We start from the raw sequence: 21822 nt of genomic DNA, 5'->3' as shown, positions 1-21822 counted from the left end.
CTTCTTTCACCCGCAAATCCGCCCACTTTCCGCCTCCCACCTTGGACCAGCTGCCCGCACTGATCAAACAATCAAACGCCTAAACTGGCAGCAGAACCTGTATGAGCTCGAGCCCATGTATATCCCCCAGCTTGACAAGGAGGCGACAAGCCTCCGCAACCCGAACAAGTGGTGACTCGCGGTTCTTATGGTCTGGGTATGTTTACTGTCGTTCCCAGAGCCTCGGTAAACTCCGCAACTGCGGTGTCTTAGATCCGCCAGATCCCCGAACTGGAAGAACACCAACACGCCAATGCAGCAGTAATTCAAGTCCAGGGGCATGTGCAAAAGCTCAGATGACGAGGGGCTTGAGCGGGAGGTATTGCGCGATCACACTGACGCTCACGCTCGGGCACAAAGCCCTGGTGGGAAGTACATGGCGGACGGTGGACGGTGGACGGCAGACGACATGATGACCATCACAATTGTGCAACCCACCAAGGCCAAGTTAGCTCCAGCAGACCTCCAGCAAGCCAAGGAGTGTCACCTGCCAATTGGCGCTGGTACGATGACCAACACTGCTTGCTTGCAAGGTGCCTACCAGCTGCCACTGTGAGGTCGGGCCTATCAGAGTGTAGTTTAGAGGCCAGCGGGATGAGGAGGCGGGGAATACAAGATTGGATGCGAGGTCTTTTCGTTTATGTATCTGACGACCGATGCAACAACACGAGAATGCATGGGTTACACATCAGCACCGCGGCCGATCCACCATAGGGTGTTTATTCTATTGTCGACACCGGCGTCGCGGGTGGTAGATGGCCGTGGGCAGTCACTCCATCAGAAAGCCGCAAGCCTGTGTGGGGCCACAGCCGCGTCCCTGCCCTCGACGAGATCGCATACCGCTGTGCGTTTATTGTCGTGTTGTGTTCTCCACGTCTTTCGTTTTGTGTCTAGCTTCCAGTTTGTCGTTGATTGATGTAGAGACGTAAAGTGGGCCTGACTGATGTCGGTCACAGCCGGTCGCTTGGCGTCGGCAACGGCAACGCATCCAATCCTAACCGGTGTCAAACCCGGGCATGTCAACAGAAACCACTTCCTTGACATTGACTTTGCATTCTAACTCACAATGCCGTCTCTCAAGGGAAAGCGCGTCCTCGTCGTTGCCGGCTCGCGCGGCCTGGGTGCGCTCTCATCCTTGATCTCGACTAACCCCCAGGTGCCGAGATTGTCAAGCAGGCTGCCGAGCGCGGCGCGATCGTCGCCATCAACTACGCCGCATCCAAGGACCGCGCCGAGGAGCTCTGCAAGTCTCTCCAGGGGAGTGGACACTTTGTGATCCAGGGCGACGCGTTCACGCACGATGGCTGCGACAGCATTGTGGCCGAGGCGATCAAGGGCCTCGGTGGCCTCGATGCCGTCGTGTCCAACCAGGGCGCGACCAAGTTTGCTTCGTGGGCTGACCTGAGTGAGTCCACGTGTCGGTTGGCTCGTTAACACCCAGAGTCCGTCTCCGATGAGGACTGGATGAAGATCTACAATGCCAACGTCATGTCGCACCTCTGGGTGATCCAGGCAGCCGAGAAGGAGCTGCGCGCGAACAAAGGCAGCTTCCTCATTTCGGCATCGGTGGCTGGGCTTTACACGAACGGCTCGAGCATGGTGAGTGCGATCCCCATCTGGAGGTGTGAGGGTGCAGAGGTGTGAGGGCTGCGGGGGTGTGAGGGTGCAGAGGTGTGAACAGTGCTGACAACAGGCCTACTGTGCGTTTCTCCCCAACCTCTCGAGCATGCTAACCCGCAGCCGTCTCAAAGGCCGGATTGATCCACCTCTCCAAGGGCCTGGCAAAGTCGCTCGCCCCCGACGTGCGCGTCAACGCAATCGCGCCTGGCCTCATGCTCACCGAGTGGGCGGATGGCTTCTCGGAGGCGCAGGTCAAGATGTCGACCGACGCCGCGCTCCTCAAGAAGGTGTCGGACGTTCCGGACGTTGCGGCGGCGTACAGTGAGTAGATCTGGGTCAGAGAGATAAGGAAACCGGGAGTAGATCATGGGTCAGAGAGATAAGGAAACCGGGGGTAGCCAGAGACGACGCTAACCCCAGTCATGCTCATGGAGAACGGCTCAATCACAGGCGAGATCCTCGAGATCAGCGCTGGACTGGGTCACTAGAGACATGGACTCGAGAGTTTAGAGCAGCAAGTAGTCCAGTATGCAGGGTATCAAGCAGAGAGCCATGTACATGCATGCGGGAATACGTCATTGCGGCGGTGGTGGGCGGCGACACTCTTCAGGTAGACATCGGGTCGGAGGGTAGCAGGCAGTCACACGGTTAGTCGCCGCTCTGCATTCTGCCACTCTTGCATGCCGGATACCGAGCACCCCGCTGCGGGGATTTCATCAACACCCATCTCACCACTAATCATGCTAATGGCTATAAGATTGCATTGCGCGATGGGGCAACGCATGCCTGCCTACAGCTTGGGGCAACGCATCCCTGCCTACAGCTACAGAGCAATCTCGTATACAGCTGCAAGAATGACTGCAAAGACCATCACCAACGTGATCGGCTCGTCCATCCCCACCCCGGCCTCCACATTCGACGTCGTGCACCCAGGCACAGGCAAGGTCGTGCACGCCGTACAGCGCTCGACTGCGGCCGACATTGCTGCTGCTGTGGATGCGGCACACGGCGCCTTGCCGGGATGGCGCTCGACTCTGCTGAGTGAGCGCAAGGCCATCCTCTCGCGTGCCTCGGCATTACTCAAGGACGAGGGGAGCGGGTGGGCGAAGCGGCTCGTCGAGGCCAACGTAGCCGAGACTAGTTGCGGGGCCTGGTGGGCTGGCGAACAAGTCGGTGCAGTCCCACACTTTATCGATGCGCTGGTGGGCGCAGCCGACGAAGCGCTCAAGGAAGAGATGGTCGAGTTTCACGGATGTAAGCGTCCACTGGTAGGAAGCTGACACTAGCAACGTACAAGCTAGGTCGGGAGCCGTATGGCGTCTGCCTCGCCATCGCGGCGTGGAATGCTGTGACTCTCCTCACGGCGCGTGCAATCATCACCCCCCTCCTGGCCGGCAACACGGTTGTGCTGAAAAGTAGCGAGCAGGTTCCCGGTTCTCAAGCATTGTGGGTCGAGCTGCTGCGAGAGTCTGGTCTGCCCGTCGGCGCACTCAACATCGTCCACGTCGCAACAGAGGACGCAGCTACCCTCACTCCCGACCTCGTTGCGGACAGGAGGGTTCGACACGTCAACTTTACGGGCTCGACTCGCGTGGGGTCTATCATCGCCAGCCTTGCTGGCAAGAACCTCAAGCCCACGCTTATGGAGCTGGGCGGCAAGGCGCCTGTCGTACTCCTACCCGATGCGGATATCGAGGTCGCCGCTTCACATAGTACGCGCACTCATAGGGGGTTACTGACTCAGTCATCTTCGGCGCGTTCATGAACGCGGGCCAGATCTGCATGTCGAGCGAGCGGGTCATCGTCCCTGCGTCGCGGTACGATGAGCTTGTCGCCGCCATCCAGAAGGCGTGGGAGGGTGCTCGTGGGCCTGCCCGGGCTCTGTTCTCGACCGCATCGGCGGCGCGAGTTCGTGAGCTCATCCAGGACGCAAAGGGCAAAGGAGCGTCTGACATCCTCGCCGCGGCGGAAAGCGAAGGAGAGGGGGAGGGAGAGGGTGCTCACGTGCAACCCCTCATCCTGGGGCCTGTGCATGACGAAATGCGCCTGCACACCGAGGAGAGTTTTGGTCCGCTCTGCGTCCTGATCCCTATGCCAGACCAGGGCGGGGAGGAGGCGCTGATCGACGAAATGGTCAAGCTCGCCAACGATACCGAGTACGGCCTCTCAGCCTCTGTGTGGGGTGAGGACCTGGAGCGCGCCGAGGCCGTTGCGCGCCGCATCGACGCTGGCGCGGTGCATATCAACTCGCCCACGCCTGCCGACTCGCCGGTGGTGCCGCATGGCGGGTGGAAGAATTCGGGGTGGGGACGGTTCAATGGAGTTGAGGGGATCAGAGGGTTTACGCAGATGCGCAGTATCGAGGTGCCGGGGAAGAAGGCAGAGGGGATGCCGCTGCATGTGTTTGAGCTGTGATGTATCTGAAGTGGATTTAGGCAGAGGAGACGGGCACGTACCCGCACCCGCTGAACGTACTGTATTAAGGTTGACGCTTGGCCTTGTGTTCAGAATCCAAGGCCGCAACGGTGTTTAATACTGTCTCCCACTTGACAGCTGGGACTGAGTCTAGCTGTGACTGGCTGACCCAACCGCGCTGGGACGATTGATTACTGAGGACGGCCCAATCTCCCCACATAGAGGCTGCGTCCCAGCGGACATACTCAGAGCACAACCCCGTGGCTGACATCATGTCAATAACGCACCGGCAACAACTCGCAATCAGCGGCTTCTTCAACCTTGCGGCGACAACCGGACATCTTACAATCGTCCCACCGACCAACAACCACCACAACCACCACAAACACCACATCGATAGCGTACGAATGTACACGAGGACAGCAACATCCGAGCTCCATCCGAGAACTCGAGCCTGAAGGATATCGGGACGATACATGGCTCCAGCCGTCCTCTCATGCTTTGCAAGTCTCTGGGTGAAGATCAGGGAAATAGCCCGGCCCCGGACGTGCGGCTTATCTATCAGGATGCCGCACGCCGCAAAGTGCGAGTACCAATTTACCTCGATGCGCACCTTACTTCCTTAACGTATGCGTGCCGTACCCGTAAACCCGCGCTTACTCGGGGAAGATGCGGGCACTGTGGGAGGATAGGAAGATGGAACGGTGTTCGGGCGTGACATGTCCGGGCCCGGCTTGTACTGTAAAGTTAAACGTCATACACCAACTTCGGCGAGTCCACATCCGGACACCGACGGGCCGGACCTGGAGTGGAGACCAGGTCACGTTCTCATCAACGACGGCGAGCTCGAGCTCGTACATATACCGAGGTTCTCACCTGGTCTCCCACAAGCTCGACAGGTCTTCGTCTCTGGACTCCATCTCCTCTCTTCTCTACTCTACTCTACTCTTCATCACACGACAATGACGGCGACAATGACTCCTCATCTTCCCGACCTTCGCATCCACATCATTGGTGCTGGGTGAGTTCTCGTGGGAACAGGTGTTTTTTTATGGATCGCATCGCTAACAGTCAGCATGGGCGGTGCCGGTGCGGCTCTCGCATGCGCCAAGCAGGGCTTCAAGGACATTCACGTCTGGGAGGCCGCTCCCGCGATCGGCGAAGTCGGAGCGGGAATCAACATTCCCCCCAACCTCGCTCGCGTCCTCGACAGCTGGGGCGTCCTCAGCATCTGCACTGACGAGGGTATTGTCATCACCCACGCCAATGTGCTCGACTGCGAGACCGACGAGGTCCTCACCACTGCCGACTACTCCAACTACATGGAGCAGAACTTTGGCTACCCGTTCACCACCGTTCACCGTAGCGCTCTCCAGAAGTGCCTTTTGGAGGGAGCCAAGAACTCGGGTGTTGTCACTTTCCACTTGGGCAACTTTATCACCGAGTACGACTTTGACAACACGCGCTTCCAGGTCAAGCACCGGCCGCGTGGAGCGAACGGTGACAGTACCGTCACCAGCGGCGGTGGTGCCTCGGACGCTGTGACTGGCAGGCTTGCGGAGGGTGGTGAGACCGAGTGGATCGATGCCGACGTCATCATCTGCGCGGACGGCATCAAGTCCAAGGCCCGCGCGGCCATGATGGCGCGCAAGGGCGAGGTCGACGAGGTCGAGGACACTGGACAGGCCGCGTACCGTATCATGGTCCGCCGCTCCGCCATCAACGAGGACCCCGAACTCGTCCCCTTCTTCACTGGCACGCAGAGCTACCGGTGGATTGGCGAGAAGCGTCACATCATTGCTTACCCTATTGAGCGTGGCGACCTGTTCAACATGTCCACTACTCAGCCCGACCGTCACTTTGTCGAGGCGGACACCTGGACCGCCGTTGGATCCAAGGACGAGATGCTCAAGACGTTCCACGACTTCTGCCCGCGTGTGCAGAAGCTCCTCAACCTTGTCCCCGAGGGCGAGGTCCTTGAGTGGAAGCTCCGCGCCCACCAGCCCCTCCCCCACTGGATCGACGGCAAGTCTGCCCTCGTCGGCGACGCCTGCCACCCAACTCTCCCCCACATTGCGCAGGGCGCCGCCATGGCCGTCGAGGACGCCGCCGCTCTCGGTGTGATTCTCGCAAAGGTCAAGAGCAAGGACGATATCCACCAGGCGCTCCTCACCTACCAGAACCTCCGCAAGCCCCGTACCGACTGGGCCGTCCTCACAGCCGCTGCCAACTCGAAGGGTCTCCACACCAACGACAAGGAGGCGCGCAACCAGGCCTTCCGCGATGTCAAGAACGGCGGACCCAACCCCGACAAGATGATCTCGCGCGATATCCACGACAGGCTCTTCCTCTACGACGTTGAGAAGGACGCAGCCCAGCAGTACGACGCCCTTTTTGCCAAGGCCAAGGATGAGTAGGCTGTAAGACTAGCATAGGAGTATCTCTTGTAGAATTGGGTGCTTGGATTGTATGCAGGATCATGGAATTAGCGTTTGCACTCGGGGGTGCACAGAGCAGAGCGGGCCATGCACGATTGGACTGGCGACGTTCGGTCGGGCACGCCTCGGTCGTGCGATGGAAGTGGGCAGGCAGGCTCTGGTCAACTGCGGCTGTGGCGTCAGGTGAGTTTAGATCAATCAGCTGATGGTGTGGCGTTCCCGTGACTGTCCGATAACCGACACTGGATTGCCGATCATTTCACCTCACGTCCGAAAGTCCGGGCCGTCATCAGAGGAATCTTCTCAGCTTGTCATGAAATCGAGTTGATTCTGCATGTGCTAACCCCGACGAAAACAGTGGGACGACACAACGACGAAGGCGACGCTGTGGATGGAATCGGGGACAGGATGTAGAGCTGTAGAGCGGTTCCGCAGGCGTCTGGGCCAGGTCTCTCCGTTTCGGGTGCTGGGGCCGGGCGATCTATGGTGGGCTACATGGGTGACCAGCCGTGTTTCTGCAGCACAGTGACACGCAGAGAGAGTCAGCCGATGCACGAGCCGCGGTTCTAGTTAGTCTGAGTATGCACAAACAACAGCAGCAATGTCAAACAAAACATGCAATACAATGGTGACACTACTACGATCCGCACAGCCGTGTTGCCCTGTCATTTCCTCCTTAGTCCCTCATTCTCACTCTCACTCTCCCTGCCTACAACGGGAAGCCAGTGTAGCCCATCGCGAGGTCGGTCTCGGCCGAGGGCTGCGATGTCATGCGCCAGAGCTTGGCGGTCTGGAGCTTGTGCTCAAACGGCGTCTCGTCTGGGCTGGTGTGGAGGAGGTTGGTCATGTCGTACGAAAACCGCTCGGCCTGCCACACGCGACGGAGGCATTGGTCAGAGTATCCCTGGAGGAGATCATCCGAGCCCGTGTCGACCTTGTGCTTGATGGCGCGGGCAAAGGTGACGACGTCGCCGACAGCGAGGTTGAGGCCCTTGGCTCCGGTGGGCGGCACAATGTGGGCGGCGTCGCCGGCCAGGAAGAGGTTGCCGTACTGCATAGGCTCGTGGACGTACGAGCGCATTGGCGTGACGCTCTTCTGGAAGATGGGTCCGCGCTGGACCTTCCATCCGTCGTTGGTCTTGGTGCGGGCCTCGATCTCGTCCCAGATCGCGTCGTCGCTCCACTCCTTAATGTCGGTACCGGCCGGCACTTGGATGTAGTTGCGCGACACAGTGGGCGAGCGCATCGAGAGGAGAGTGAATCCGCGGTCATGGCGAGCATAGATGAGCTCCTCGTTGGACGGAGGTACATCGGCCATGATACCGAGCCACGCGAAGGGGTAGTTCTTCTCGTACTCGCGCACGAGTTCCTTGGGGATGGCCTGGCGAGCGACACCCCAGTAGCCGTCGCACCCGACGACGTAGTCGCACTCGAGCACCTCGTCCTCGGTCGCGTCCTTGCGGCGGAACACAATCTTGGGCTTGGAGCTCTTGGCGTCGCGAACTTCCTTGACGGCAGTCTCGAAAAAGAGCGGGCCGCCCTCCTTGAGCTGCAGAGCAATCAAGTCCTTGCACACCTCGGTCTGGGCGTAGATCATGACGCGCCGCCCACCGGTAAGAGAGGGGAAGTGGATCGGATACCTCACTTCGTCAAAGAGAAGCTCAATGCCGTCGTGCGGGATGCCCTCCTTGTCCATCCGCTCGCCTGCGCCGCACTCGCGCAGCGTGTCGACCGAGCCCTGCTCAAGAATACCCGCACGCTGCCGGTGTTCGACGTACTCGCGGTCCTTGGTCTCGATGACGACGCTCTCGATGCCCGCCTTGAGCAGCAGACGTGCGAGTAGCAGGCCAGCTGGGCCCGCGCCAATGATGCCGACGGTGGTCTTCATGTCTGGAAGAGGATGCGGTGGGTAGGGTTGGGTAGTGGTTGTGGAGTGGTTGTGGAGTGGTTGGGGAGTGGTTGTAGAGAAAGGCGGTAACGTCGAGCTCGCTTGTCGGTGGAGTTGGTGTCGGTGACAGGAGAGAGGGTGGTATGAACGACAGTTTCCACCTCGTCTATGTAGTCTTGCAGCAGTTGGTCGTTCCAAGCAGCTATATCGCTGGAGCCGGGTTGCCGCCTACTGACGCATTCCTCTGGGCCGCTGTGCCTTTTCGGTCTCCGGACGTCAACAATCCGTTCCCGGAACATGTCCCTTACAACATAGCCCACTGCTACGCTACATGCCCTTAGAACCAACGCCCACTGCTACGCTACATGCGCCTGTTCCTGCGGGCACCGCGTCGTCCGTCTCGCGCCGCGCATCAAGACGGCCCGCAAAGGAGAACAAAGCAATTCTTGAGATCGAGGTTGCACTCTCGCTATAGAGACCGAACCTCGGTCGGCATCGGCGTCTAACCGGCCTCCAAAATCAGGCTGTTTATACGTTGCTGTTGTTTGGTCGCCATCGAGGCGCGGTTGGTGCAAGTCCCACTGCGCCTAAAGCCGGCTTGTCAGCTTCTCAGCTTGTCCAGCTGCGAGTCGCGTCGCCCAACTGCAGGCTAACTGCAGGCCAGACTCAATATGGCATCCTCTTCTCTCCGGACCAACGACCGTCTACCATGTCTCCAGTTATCAGTGCCCTTACTCCACGGCGACCTGGTCACATTTTGGACATGGTGTCAGTTCTTACCTGGGCTTTGGGGGCTGGGGGCTGGGGCCTTTTGCGGAGCTAAAGTTACAGAAATCAGCCGCGTCTCTGTTCGTATAGTGGCTAGTATGCTCGCTTGTCATCACATCAGTCGTGACCGCGGGAGACCGGAGTTCAATTCTCCGACAGAGAGCATGGAATATTCTTTTGCAGGCTGCTTTTGGTGCTTGGATCTGCGGAGCTGCCTGCGTGAGCTCTGCGAAGAGGAACCTGGTCGCCCGTTGTAGTGGCGTACCGAATACCACGGTACCTCTTAACTTTAACTACGAGGTTCGTCACTCACTCACGATGGTCGGTGAGCTAGTGTCGAACCTCGTAGCAAGCAACGACAACTCGTTCCTTGACTACGACGGATCGTTCCTCAGTAACGAGGACTGTTCACAGCCCGTGATATATAGTAGCCTATATTTGTGTTCGCTAATACAATGTATCACCTTGTCACCCAGTCAATACGGCTACAGCCACCTTCCGCCGGTCTGCTATCGATCCACGACCAAGTAGAGTCATGCGTTCATATCCTGCCAAAACTGCCAACTATCCTACTCCTATGCGATACAAGCCGATTCCAATACCACTTTACACAGTCGCCTAGGCCGAGATCTTGGTCCAGTTGGCCTCGGTCTGGGCGCCGGCCTTCTCCTTGGGCTCGACAAGGATGCCGTTGAAGTACTTGTCAAGCTCGGCCGTGTCCTCAAGGTCGGTGACAAGACTGGTGTAGCCGTCGGGGCGGACGACGACGACAGCACCCTTGGTCTCGTCGACGCCCCAGGCCTGGTAAGACTTGGGGTGGGGGTGGTGCCACGACTCGCAGTCGGCGTAGATAAAGTCGTACTGCCACTTGGGGTGGAGGGAGGGAGCGGGGAAGTCGTGCATCTCAATGTCGTCGCGGTGGCACGAGTGGATGGTGATGACGTCGATGCGCGAGTTGCGGTCGTCGCCCTTGGGGGTGAAACGCGAGACGACAGAGTTGGCAGAGTCGAGGTACTGACCAAACTTCTGGATGCGGGCCATCTGGGCAGCGTCGGTGGCCTTACCGGCGAAGAGAATGATGCGGAACCGGCCGTCGGTGACAAGACGGTCACCAAAGTGCATCCAGAGACCCTCAGAGTGGCGGACGACGGGCTGCGACTTGAAGCGGGTGCCGACAAGGCAGTTCTTGGCCAGCTCCTGCTTGGAGCCCTTCTTGTCGATGACGAGGTTCTCGTCGTAGTTGATGGCAGTGCCCGACGCAAACTCGTTACCCTTGACAAAGGCCTCCTTGAAGACGTCCATCGAGACACCCATCTCGTCAGCGACGTCCTTGGCCGGGCGGCCCGAGAACAGACGCGAGAACTGGTGGTCAAAGTCGATGAGGGCCTGAGCAAATGGCTGGCGCTCCTGCTCGTACGTCTTGAGAATGTCGCGCTTGGCGCGGCCGTTGAGGACGAGACCAAGCTTCCAACCAAGGTTGTACGTGTCCATCATGGACGTGTTCATGCCCTGGCCAGCCTTGGGCGAGTGGGTGTGGCACGCGTCACCGGCGATGAAGACGCGGTCGTCCTTGGAGAACTTTTCCGTGACACGCTGGCCAATGTGATAGGCGGTGAACCAGTCGAGCTGCTGAACATCAAAGGTGTAGGGCTCAAAGATCTTCTTGGCGTTGGCGATAACCGACTCGGGGGTAAACTTGGTGCGGTCGACACGCTGCCCCTTCTCGGCGCGGTCCTGGAGCTGGACGTAGAAGCGGACGAGGTTGTTCTCGCGCGGGATGATCATGATCGATCCGCTCTCAGCCGAGTGGATCGCGCAACGCGACCGGATGTCCGGGAAGTTGGAAGCCGGGACGGCGTCGAGAACACCCCAGATGTAGTCGGTCTGCTCGCCCACCATCTCGAATCCGAGCTGGCGACGCACCCACGAGTGCCCACCGTCGCATCCGATAACGTACTTGCAGTGCACGGTCTCAATCTCGCCGGCCTCCTTGCCCTCAGGAAGGCGGTAGTTGGCGTCCTCCTCCTCCTGGGTCTGGAGGTTGGAACGGAAAAGGCCGTTCTCGGTCCTGTGGCCAAACTGAAGCGGCGTCGACTCGTCCTCGCCCATGTAACGAAGGGTCATGGTGACGGGGTAAGCGTCCGGGTCCTCGGCCTTGGACGAGTCAATCACCATCTTCTCGGGAATGAGGGGACGCTCGACCTTGACGCGCGTGTCCGAGACCTCGTTGATCGAGTCGAGGATGTGACGCTCAATGCGGCCCTGGTGGAGGACGACCTGGTGGTACCGCGAGATGCCGGGGAGAGTGTCGGGGATACGGTCGGTGCGGTGGATCTTGCCGCTGGCGTCTGGGTTGTAAAGCGCAATCGACGACATGTCGTTGGCCTCCTCGAGAATCTTGTCGGCGAGGCCGAGGTTCTTGAGCGACTCAATGGTGCGGCATTGCAATCCGTCGGCCTGGCCGTTGTACACCTTGGTGGAGCGTTTGTCGATGATGCGGACCTTGAGGTCGGGGTTCTCGCGGACGTATTGGGAGAGGACGCGGGCGGCCATCAGGCCGGCGGGGCCAGCACCCACAATGAGGACGTCGCAGTAGGACTCGGAGTACTTGGTCATGGCTGGAGGTGTGAGTAAGAGTGACAGATGGGCAAGGGGGAGAAAGGGCCGGAGAAGAATAACCGCAAGCCACCTTGAAATAGTCGCCGATTGACGATATCGGTAGGTGGGTGGGTGTGGCCTGCCGAGGCTGTGACTCACTTGAAATGGAGAGGCTGATGGGGTCTTCAGCAGCTAACAGCAGTGTTTTATATCCTTGTAGTCATTGCCCGACTTTTCACTAACGGAAGCGCTCTCTACGCCGGCGCCGCATCCATGCATCTCGCGGCCTCCGTTGCATCTATCCTTCACCATGCTCGGGGCCGTGTGGAGGCCCTTTGATCTCACAATACACTGTCTCGGATATGTGGAGCTCCACTCGGAGGTCGGGTCGGGAGCCACGTTGTATCATCGGAGCACCCGATGCCCACTTCAACGTCCTCGTGAGCTTGGTAGAATGGAACTTTCCCCCGGTCAATCTCCATGTCCGTGTGGTCTTGTGGCCTTTTGTCAGCAGGCCAGGAGCCTTGCGCGCAGGAATGCTCGATCGCACTCCAGTGCCGCCTCGTCATAGTACCTGCGGCCAATCTCGGGAAAAGCATCCTATGACTGCAGCTCAGTTAGTCACGGCACGGCACACACCTCTTGTCGCCGCTTCGGGCCAACTAACCTCCAGCCGATGCAAGAGTGGGGGGATATCCGACAACCCGACCCCGATTGATTTTCGAATCGATCACACGAGCCGCGTCGGCACGGGTGACTTTGCAAGGATATGGAGATGTGTTGTGGTGACCCAAAAACAAGGGGAGCGTTGGAAGAGACACGTGCTCGGAGGCGCCGTCTGCTGGCCTTCATCGAGGAGTGATGTTTTGCGTAGTTGTGCCTGTGCTCGTTCTTCCCCCCCCCCCCCCCCCCCCCCCGTCACCCGATCCCCCTCATGTGGCAGTTGGGGCCTCCGTGAAGCTGTTGGGATGGGATGGAGGCCCAGAGTATCATCTTCTTGGGGTCTTGGGGAACACGGAACAACAGTTGTTGTTGGGGATGGCAAGTATGGGCCCCACGAGTGACCGTGGGAGTTGGAGCGTCGATCATGGCTATGCGAGCATATTGATCTCTGGAAGCGGGGTAGATGATGGTAGATGAACATTCACAGTGGGTTTTCCAACCCCAACGCCTGTCAGTCGCCAGTTCGCCAGTCAGTCTCTGGAGCAACCCTTGCTATTTTGATGAACAGTTTATATGCGCTGGCATGACAAGTGACAAGTGCCAAGTTACAAAATACACAACGCAGCTCTAGGCCAGCGTTTAGGAATGTACATCCCTTCGTGCGTCCGGGATATGCTATCTCCGCTCCACATCAAGTCATGAGTTCATCTGCAGTCAGCGCGGCTCGTCGGCAGCAAGGGTGACCAACCTCCGTACGTCCCTACCGCTGCGTGGTGGAACCCCCTACACCATCCACATGTAGCGCAGGGACGACAGCGAGATGGGACGGATCACCGGATTGAGCTGCGTGCCACCTACCTGCACATCAATGGTGGGCTCGGCCGGCGGGCGGGTTGGCGGGCGCAGTGGGGTGAGCACGGCCGTGGCCACAAGAGGGAGCCCGATTGTATCAAACACCATGTTGGATATCAGGAGGTGCGTCTTCTCCCCAGGTCGGTTCGCCATTGCCACGGGAACAACAGTGTCAAAGTTGGACCGGTCCGAAAGGTGGTGCAACACTTGCCCTCCGTAGTCCTCCCAGTATTCCATAAAGGACATCGGGTCCAGGGCCTGAGGTTAGCTTCTGACAGTTCCATCGCCTCACGTTGTATAGGGTACTCTTGCCCGGATGGAACGACTGAGGTGACATGTCCATGAGTGCGAGCATGCGTCTGTTGGCCGCGTAAATCTCGCCTGTTCGCCTCCAAATACACGCCGGTGCGGGAATGGTATCGCAAAAGGTCGCCCAGTTGCGCACAAACGCAAGGAACTGGACCTCGACGCTGATTATCTGCTCTTCGCTGTACTGCGACAAGCACGAGTGCAAGATCGGTTTGAACTTGTCAGTCGCAGCATTGACGCGCACCTTGACGGGTTCTGCCATCGAGTTGGCCCAGCTCTTTAAGCGCGAGTACCCAAATGTATAGTTGTACGGCATCACTGGGCCATCGCTGTTGAGCACATCTGGGCTCATGGGCGACTCATTCTTGAGTCCCGAGTTGGCCGGCGAAGCGGACATGCCAGGGCCCATGGCGCTCGAGTTTGGCTGCAATCCCCGCCCGTTTGGTGTGTTGGCCGTGTTGGCATTGAGCCATGCAAACTCGCCTGATGGTGACTGGGGTTGCAGCGGGTTGATGAGGCCGTCGACAAGCGCTGACCACGAGAAGCCCTCGGGTGCTACCGATGCTTGAGGGACGGGAGCGGGCTGTTGCTGCGCACCCTGGTCGGTCTGGAACGCCGGATCATACCACTGCGGTATCCGGCCCGTCGTGCTCAATGGGCTCGCCATCTCCTGGTCGAACCCCGACATTGGCCCAGACCGGAAAGAGTCCTGAGGCGATTGTATCATGCTCGGCAGTGACACATTGGACACCATGTCCGTGCCAGGGGGTGGGTGGTTCGGCGACGGTGTCTGCACCGACATACCTGTCTGGCTGCTCCCGCTTGGCCCAGCTGGGCCTGCGGACGAACCGTCGAGGAATTGGGGCGTCGCGTTGCCTCCACCTGGCCCTTGAGGGAGACTGGTGCGCCGATCTGGTGGTGGCCGCTCATTGGCCTCGAATGAGTAGCCTCTCCTCTTGGCCGGAATTGTCGACTTGGCCGGGTTGCTTTTGTCAACCGCTGTTGCCGCCGCAAGTTGTTGTTGCTGCTGCTGGGCAGCCTGCTGCGCGAGTTGGTCTGCCTCGTCCTGTAGACACAAATGTGCGATGTCACGTTTGATACTATCATTAGCATTGACCAGACCTCGCCTTGCCTGGCCTCGTGCGACTCACCATCTCTGACATGGCCGTGTGTCTTCACAGGTCGTGTGGCTTTTGCGACAGAACTTGCACGCCTAGACGTCAGCAGGTGGGCGGCTTGCTAGTCATTTGTCAGACATCTGAGACAGCTACTCACCCTCTGGCATTTCACTTTTTCTGTACGTCCAAGGAGGCAGGGAGCAGGACGAGGTGGGTGAGTCGGTGCGAGACAGCATGGAGAGAGTGAGACATGAGACAGCCAACAGTTGTCGTCATAAGTGCTCGGCGTCAGCTCGGTGGTTAATCGAGAGAGAACTGAGGGACTAACTGAGCGGTGTTTGGTTGCTATCATCTTGAAGATACTTGTACATGGCCGACGACTGGCCTTGTCGGGGAGGGGCCATGGGTCGGCGATGGTGGTGCCGATGTTCTCCGCGGCGGGGGTTGTGGATGGTGTGCGGAGGAAGATTGAAAGTGAATGGGTGATGTGATCTGTGTGTAAGGGAGATGTGGAGAGGAGATGTACAGGACACGTAAATAATCCCCGCATCTCTCGGCTCAGTCAACCATTCATGCGCTCCACTCCTCTTTCGGCGGAGTGACTGCTGTGTTCTCCGTTGGGCCGCAGGGCCGCACCACAACCCAGTTTTCCGCCGTCATGTGGCATTTGAGCATATGATTGAGACTGTGCTCTCCCGTTTGGAGGTGGGGAAAGTGCAACTCGGTTAGGCTTTGGGTGGCCATTACATCTGTAATGGATTTCCTTGGCCAATAGAAAGAGCTGGGCCGCTTAACACGCCACCCTTCATTGACTCGGAGACCTTGACGTAGACAGGCGAGAACGGCTGCAGAACCATGCAGGATGCAGAATACTCTACAGGAGGGTCCTGAGCGCAGTACCTCCAAAACGTGGATTTGGGGCCAGCAGACACCGGTACCCGAGAGCCGGTCAAACTTGGATTCGATCACGGTGGGCTCGACTTGAGAGGAAGTGTGGCGGAGCCACGTGGGGATCGGCATTAGGCATTCGGTGAATCGGTGTACTGCGATCGTTGATATTTGTTTCAAGCTCACAAGATTGGCAGTGACAGTGGCAGTGGCGTCTAGTCAACCAGCAATCTTCTGTCTAAAAGCAGATGCTGGTGGCTTGGAGTTTGTTCTGTGGCCTGCATCTTCCTCTGCCTATCACGTCGCTCCTACCTGCTTCGATCTTCTCATGCCCATCCTCTCTGATGACACGGCGCCTCACATGTTTACAGTTCCGCACGCAGGCATGTATGCGCCTCCACTTTCTTTCTGCGATCACTGCGAACTGGCCTATTGAGACACTGGGGACAAGTCGGCCTACTTGCCTGTCATCGGCGCCCAGAAGAGCTGACATACGGAACACACACACGCCCAACTCGGGCGGACGAGTTGCGGTACGAATAGGTGACACAATCCACAGTCCGCCCGAGACATTATCCAGCTCAACGCAGCCGGCGATTTCGACCCAGGAACCAAGTTGAAGGAATATCGAAAATGTTGGTCCAGCAGAGGCACAATTAGGAGGTTGGGTCGGATCGGGAGTCCCGATCCCAAGGCAGTTCGTCCCGACCCTCCGACCCACCAGAGAGAATACAGGCACCGCAGGTCGCCGCAAGTATTTGCTGGGCGGTTCCTACATCTACTTGAATGTTGGTGCCCGCGTGGGGTCCCACACCAACTGTTGTACAGGCTGTACAGGTTGTACGCAATCAAGCCCGCGGCCCCTCGGCCCTCCCGGCATAGTTGTCCTTTGTTCTCAGCAAGCAGCGCCGACAGCTGCCTTGTATATAAGCTCCCTACTTGATCTCTCTACACCATATCCCACTTACATTATCCACCATGTCCAACTTTGACTTCTCTGCCTACACCGATCTTGTGTAAGTCGTCCTTGTTTTTTTCGGCCCACACGCCTGACTGGCGCTGACACACAGCATCAAGGCCACCGGTGACAAGGCCTCGCCCCGCGTCAAGGAGGCGATGCCAATCCTCATCCGCAAAGTCCACGAGTTCCTTATCGAGGCGGACGTTACGACCGAGGAGTGGCTTGCTGCGTGCAACCTTCTCGTCGAGGCCGGCCAGGTGTCGAGCGACAAGCGTAACGAGGTTGTCCTTGTCACCGACATCCTCGGCATCGAGTCGCTTGTCAACACGCTCGACCAGACGCGTTCCCAGCGCAAGGGTCTCCCTGACAACGAGGACGCGACTTTCTCGGCCATCCTCGGCCCATTCTACCGTGCTGGCGTTCCCGTGCAGGAGAACGGCACCACCATCATCCGCCAAGCCGAGGAGGGTGCCCCCTACACCCACTTGTTCGGCACCATCCATGACGCCGACGGCAAGCCCTTGCCCAACGCCCTCGTCGACATCTGGCACGACGCGCCCGACGGGCTGTACGACGCCCAGACCCCCGAGAAGCCCGAGTACCACTGCCGCGGGCGCTTCCGCACCGACGAGAACGGGCGGTACGACACGGTCTGCCTCAAGCCCACCCCCTACCCGATCCCGTACGACTTCTCTGCGGGCAAGCTCCTCAAGCTGCTCGACCGCCACCCGTACCGTCCCGCTCACATCCACTTCTGGATCGAGGCCCCTGGCCACCGCACTCTGGTCACCCAGATCTTTGACCGCCAATCCGACTATCTCAAGGACGACTCTGTCTTTGCTGTCAAGGACAACCTCATTGTCGACTTTAAGCCCATCCCCAAGGACTACCAGGCGCCCGCTGGCCTGGAGAACCGCATGGTCCACGAGCTCCAGCAGGACTTCCACCTCCAGAGGGCTTAAATGGTGTGGGACGCAGAGTTGCAGATGACGAATGGTGACACGGGGAACGGTGACATGTGAGCTATAGCACAGTAGTTTGGTTGTCTTGTATTAGGATGAAGCTCTATTGCCATTTCCTGTACGTACTGAGTACATCTCGTGTCTTACCGCGCACATTCCTGCTCAGTTCTGTGTGCGTACTTCTGTGTGCGTCATGACGTCTGTTTTACCGCCTGGCCATTCAGAAGGCCCACATTACACTCCCGGCCACGGCATTGCCGAGGTAGCGCCACGAACATTGTGCGTGGCCTCTCGCGCGGTGTGCTCCTTCTCCGCCCCAGGCGATCCCCAACGAAGACTATTGAGCAATGAGTCGACGAACGAACCAGAGCAGAAGAGGAGGAAGGTGGCGTCGGGGCAGAAGTGTACGCCTTTTCGAAGCGGACGTTCGGAGGTGATGACGGCAGACATCCCAACGTCTGCGTTGGTCCACTACTACGAGCTGTTCAAGCAGGGGACGGGGGATACGGAGCGCGCAGCGCTAACGTGGTGTACGGCATGCAGTCGCTGTTCTTCGCTCTGCTCTTCCACTGTGTCGACCGCGTGCCACACCCGGCGGCACACGGTTTGCGCCGGCTTTCTCCCACAAGCATGTCACACAGGTAGAAGAGGGTATCCGGATCCTACACGTCACAAGCGCCGCTTCGCCAGAGAGTAGGGACCGACGTCCTCTGGCTCCTTCCTGGGAGTGATAATGTGCCACGTGTCGAGCTTGACACGGCGGTCCTTGTCACGGCGGTGTTTGATGGGTCGCCAGCCGAGGGAGAGAGGCTGATGTCGCTTGGGCAACCGGAAGGGGTGGAGCGCCGAGTACCGCTCACGCGCGAGGGTTGGAAAGTCTCTCAGGACGATGAGGATGGTCTCCAAACTGGTGCAGGCAGGACAGCAGGTGATGGAGAACGATGTCTCCGTCCCTCAGGCCCACACATGGCAGCGTTCGGGATCTCAGTCAACCTTGACAACAATACATACCAAGTCCATTGTCATCTAAAGCTTGGCTACTTGTTCAGTCTCGCGCAATACTGCCAGTTCGGAGCGCCGGAAATCAGCAAGCGCAGCCCACGTCCCGTCCGCCTGCATCCTTGCAAGGTGGCTCCTCCGAATATCCTTGAGGGTGCGGCACCCACACAGGCTCATCGTAATGAGGAGTTCGTCGCGGAGGATCTTGAGGCCGAGAGATACCCCGTCCTCGCCATCATACGCGAGACCCCAGATGGGCACCCTTCCAACCCAGCAGTGGTCGGCACCCAGTGCGATAGCCTTGAAGATATCTGAGCCTCGCCGAATCCCACCGTCGAGGTGCACCTCGATCCGGCCCTTGACGGCATTCGCGACGCCTTCAAGCGCGTCAAACGTCGCAAGCGCCCCGTCGAGCTGGCGGCCCCCGTGGTTGGAAACAATTACTCCAGTGGCCCCGGCATTGGCGGCCAGGATCGCGTCCTCGGCCGTCAAAACTACCTTGAGCATTCTTCGGGACAAGGACAATACTCACTGCCTTTGAGATAGACGGGCATGGAGGTGGACGCGATGAGACGCTTGACCTTGTCCCAGGTGAAGGCGTTGTCGTAGCTCGAACGCGGGTCGTTCCCAGCTACGGGGTTGTGTACGTCCACCCCGGGCGGGAGGTTGGGTAACTGCAAGGTTGGGGGGAGACAGAACTCGTTGCGGTACTCGTTGAGTCTGCGACCGAGGCACGCGCAGTCGACAGTGAGGACCAAGGCGCGACATCCCGCCCGCTCGGCATTACGCACAATGTGGAGGTTGGAGTCCCAGTCCACCACCATGCTCAGCTGCATCCCGTACGCGTTCCCCCTCCCTTGGGCCGTCACGTCACTGACTGAAGCAGTGGCGTAAGTCGAGAGGACCATGTTGATCCCGGCCTTGGCTGCTGCCCGCGACGTCCCAACCTCGCCGCTGGGATGGGCGAGGGCATGAAACGCGGCCGGCGAAAAACCCAGCGGCATGGACACTTGGGTCCCGAAACACTCGGTGCTCATGTCGACCGCGGAGACGTCGACACATACCCGCGGACGCAGGCGTACGCGGTCAAAAGCAGCCGAATTGTCATTTAGCCTCCTGTCAGTGCGTTCACGTCAACCGTACGTGATAAGGTCCATCGAGCCCTCGTTGTAGTACTCGCCGTACATCTTGCCGAGTTTCCTAGTTCCTTCGCGCTGCAGGTCGGCGATGGAGACTACCCGTGGGTCGGGGCATTGTAGGCGGTTCATGATGGGTGGGTTTGGGGGGGAGGAGGGTTAGGAAGGGGCCTGGGTACGACAGATTATCTATCCTCGCAGCTGGTATCGTCAATCAGCTGAGATGAACAGCAGCGGTGGCCAGCAGGCTGGTCACGCGGTGAGCTCATCGCGGGAACGGTGTCGCCTGGTTGGGTGCTATCGACATTCCTGCGGAGTGGCCGAGATCTCGGCCGTCGCCAAGTTGGCCTGTGAGGTCGATGAGTGGGCCCAATCGAGACTCAAGACTCAGTCTGTTGCTGCTACATTCCAGACTGTACCGATGATCCCCGGCTCCACCGATGATCTCCGGCTCAGCTGACTCTTGCAATCTTGCAATCCTCACAACACGAGTCCTTCCTTGGGTGATCGGTCAGAGCCGATGATTGATAACGTCTCGACACCGCTCCCTCCCTACACGAACATGTATTTGCGATTCCCGACCTCGGCAAGTCCCGGCCTGGAAGCGTTGTCTGCATACACAGTGTTCCATGAATGTTATCATGTTGCTGATGTGAGACACGATTCCCGATAACCGGGCTGTCCGTGTCCTGGGCTGTCGCTGAGCTGTCCATCTCTCCTAACACCATGTATCGGCTATGCTGAGTGGCTGAGGTTACGTGCCCACTCGATATCAGATATATGGGCGCGCCACGATGAGCAGCTGCTACATTCAGCTGATTTCGAACAACTCGAACAAACAACTCTCCCACAACCAGACATCACAATGACCACCTCCCACCCCACCGCCGCCATGGCCAAGCGCACATACCTCAAGAACGCCCTTGATCGCGGCGAGGCCGGTATTGGTATGTGGCTCACCATGCCCGGCGGCCAGTTGGCCAAGACGATCGCGACGATCCCAGGCTTCAACTGGATCCTCATCGACGCCGAGCACGGCGCCATCACCGACGCCGACTACTACGATGTAAGCGCATCTTTGTAAAGGGTACACACTGAACCCAGCTCAACCAGCACATCACGGCCGAGGGTATCTCGCCCATCATCCGTATCCCGGCCGACGAGCCGTGGATGATCAAGCGGGCGCTCGACAGTGGCGCACACGGTATCATGGTCCCGATGTGTCATGACGGCGAGCAGGCGGCACGTATCGCCAGCGCGTCCAAGTACGCGCCGCAGGGCACCCGCGGGTGTGGTAGCCCGTTCACGCAGCAGATCTTCGGTGTTCCAGAGGCGACTTATGAGGCCGAGTGCAATGCCAACCTCGTGACGATCGTGCAGATTGAGAGCGCGGCCGGTGTTGAAAACGTCCAAGCTATCGCAGCCACAAAGGACATTGACGTAAGTCGCAGTGGCCCATCCTCCTCCCCCCCCCCCCCCCCCCCCACCCCATCTTCCCAACCTCCCTGCTGACAACAGGTCCTGTTCGTCGGGCCGTTCGACCTCGCCAAGAGCATGGACGTGCCATTCGGCGGGGAGGAGCACGAGGCCGCCATCGCCAGCGTGCTCAAGGCCACGCATGCGGCCGGGAAAAAGGCCGCCATCTTTTGCATGGATGGCGCGCAGGCCGCGCGCCGGATCGACCAAGGCTTTGACGCGGCCAGTATCGCGACTGACACGGACTCGCTCATGCGTGAATTTGCGCGCCAGCTCGATGCCGTTGGGCAGCGCAAGACAAAGAAAAATAAGGCGTAGCAATGTGACATGCATCTATTTGCGTTCAGTCCTGTCTGTGGTGCGGCGTTTGTTGCGCGGCTCATTTTCTAGTCTGGTCACTGAGGGAAAGAACGAACTTTATAGCTTTCTCGTTCAGGAGATGACGTAAATGATTGCGCGGCCAGCACTGAGGATGAATGCAACATAACGGCTTGTTACGACAAAAACGATACTGTGCCGAGAGCTGCGGAAGAAGGTAAAGGTACATGAGGAATATGAGGGCCAAAGCAGCGGGTACAGCGGGGTCTCAACTGTCCCCTCAAAGTTGTATCAGATCAACCGGGTTAAACCTTATGGTTGGTTTCATGTGGTTGGCCCAAAGTGAGGAGTCATTAAGCGCGGCACTAGCCTTC

General features: G+C 58.8%; 9 protein-coding genes across 9 annotated transcripts; 5 read left to right on the top strand and 4 right to left on the bottom strand.

Moving 5' to 3' along the window:
* Positions 1–1105: 1105 nt before the first annotated feature.
* On the top strand, positions 1106–2147 carry CcaverHIS019_0108930 (uncharacterized protein; the record flags this gene model as incomplete). The annotated part of the gene is made up of 6 exons (XM_060604201.1): positions 1106–1160; positions 1196–1444; positions 1481–1638; positions 1733–1739; positions 1780–1980; positions 2080–2147. The coding sequence occupies 6 exons, from the start codon at positions 1106–1108 to the stop codon at positions 2145–2147; spliced, it is 738 nt and encodes a 245-aa protein (XP_060453441.1).
* Positions 2148–2513: 366 nt separating this feature from the next.
* CcaverHIS019_0108920 (uncharacterized protein) lies at positions 2514–4074 on the top strand (the record flags this gene model as incomplete). Its single annotated transcript, XM_060604200.1, has 3 exons — positions 2514–2913; positions 2946–3371; positions 3404–4074. The coding sequence occupies 3 exons, from the start codon at positions 2514–2516 to the stop codon at positions 4072–4074; spliced, it is 1497 nt and encodes a 498-aa protein (XP_060453440.1).
* Positions 4075–5036: 962 nt separating this feature from the next.
* CcaverHIS019_0108910 (uncharacterized protein) lies at positions 5037–6491 on the top strand (the record flags this gene model as incomplete). Its single annotated transcript, XM_060604199.1, has 2 exons — positions 5037–5095; positions 5150–6491. 2 exons carry the CDS (start codon positions 5037–5039, stop codon positions 6489–6491), a joined length of 1401 nt encoding a protein of 466 aa, XP_060453439.1.
* A 730-nt stretch (positions 6492–7221) lies between these two features.
* Positions 7222–8400, bottom strand: CcaverHIS019_0108900 (uncharacterized protein; the record flags this gene model as incomplete). The annotated part of the gene is made up of 1 exon (XM_060604198.1): positions 7222–8400. One exon carries the CDS (start codon positions 8398–8400, stop codon positions 7222–7224), a length of 1179 nt encoding a protein of 392 aa, XP_060453438.1.
* A 1386-nt stretch (positions 8401–9786) lies between these two features.
* Positions 9787–11784, bottom strand: CcaverHIS019_0108890 (uncharacterized protein; the record flags this gene model as incomplete). Its single annotated transcript, XM_060604196.1, has 1 exon — positions 9787–11784. The coding sequence occupies one exon, from the start codon at positions 11782–11784 to the stop codon at positions 9787–9789; it is 1998 nt and encodes a 665-aa protein (XP_060453437.1).
* Positions 11785–13125: 1341 nt separating this feature from the next.
* CcaverHIS019_0108880 (uncharacterized protein) lies at positions 13126–15112 on the bottom strand (the record flags this gene model as incomplete). Its single annotated transcript, XM_060604195.1, has 6 exons — positions 13126–13137; positions 13288–13539; positions 13574–14690; positions 14742–14803; positions 14866–14885; positions 15037–15112. 6 exons carry the CDS (start codon positions 15110–15112, stop codon positions 13126–13128), a joined length of 1539 nt encoding a protein of 512 aa, XP_060453436.1.
* Positions 15113–16574: 1462 nt separating this feature from the next.
* On the top strand, positions 16575–17519 carry HQD2 (uncharacterized protein; the record flags this gene model as incomplete). The annotated part of the gene is made up of 2 exons (XM_060604194.1): positions 16575–16612; positions 16667–17519. 2 exons carry the CDS (start codon positions 16575–16577, stop codon positions 17517–17519), a joined length of 891 nt encoding a protein of 296 aa, XP_060453435.1.
* Positions 17520–18545: 1026 nt separating this feature from the next.
* CcaverHIS019_0108860 (uncharacterized protein) lies at positions 18546–19786 on the bottom strand (the record flags this gene model as incomplete). Its single annotated transcript, XM_060604193.1, has 3 exons — positions 18546–19012; positions 19051–19631; positions 19662–19786. 3 exons carry the CDS (start codon positions 19784–19786, stop codon positions 18546–18548), a joined length of 1173 nt encoding a protein of 390 aa, XP_060453434.1.
* A 733-nt stretch (positions 19787–20519) lies between these two features.
* CcaverHIS019_0108850 (uncharacterized protein) lies at positions 20520–21448 on the top strand (the record flags this gene model as incomplete). Its single annotated transcript, XM_060604192.1, has 3 exons — positions 20520–20720; positions 20759–21094; positions 21173–21448. 3 exons carry the CDS (start codon positions 20520–20522, stop codon positions 21446–21448), a joined length of 813 nt encoding a protein of 270 aa, XP_060453433.1.
* Positions 21449–21822: the final 374 nt, after the last annotated feature.

Source organism: Cutaneotrichosporon cavernicola (assembly GCF_030864355.1).
Source record: "Cutaneotrichosporon cavernicola HIS019 DNA, chromosome: 1".
NCBI classification, from domain to species: domain Eukaryota; kingdom Fungi; phylum Basidiomycota; class Tremellomycetes; order Trichosporonales; family Trichosporonaceae; genus Cutaneotrichosporon; species Cutaneotrichosporon cavernicola.
This window is presented reverse-complemented; position numbering and strand designations above follow the sequence as displayed.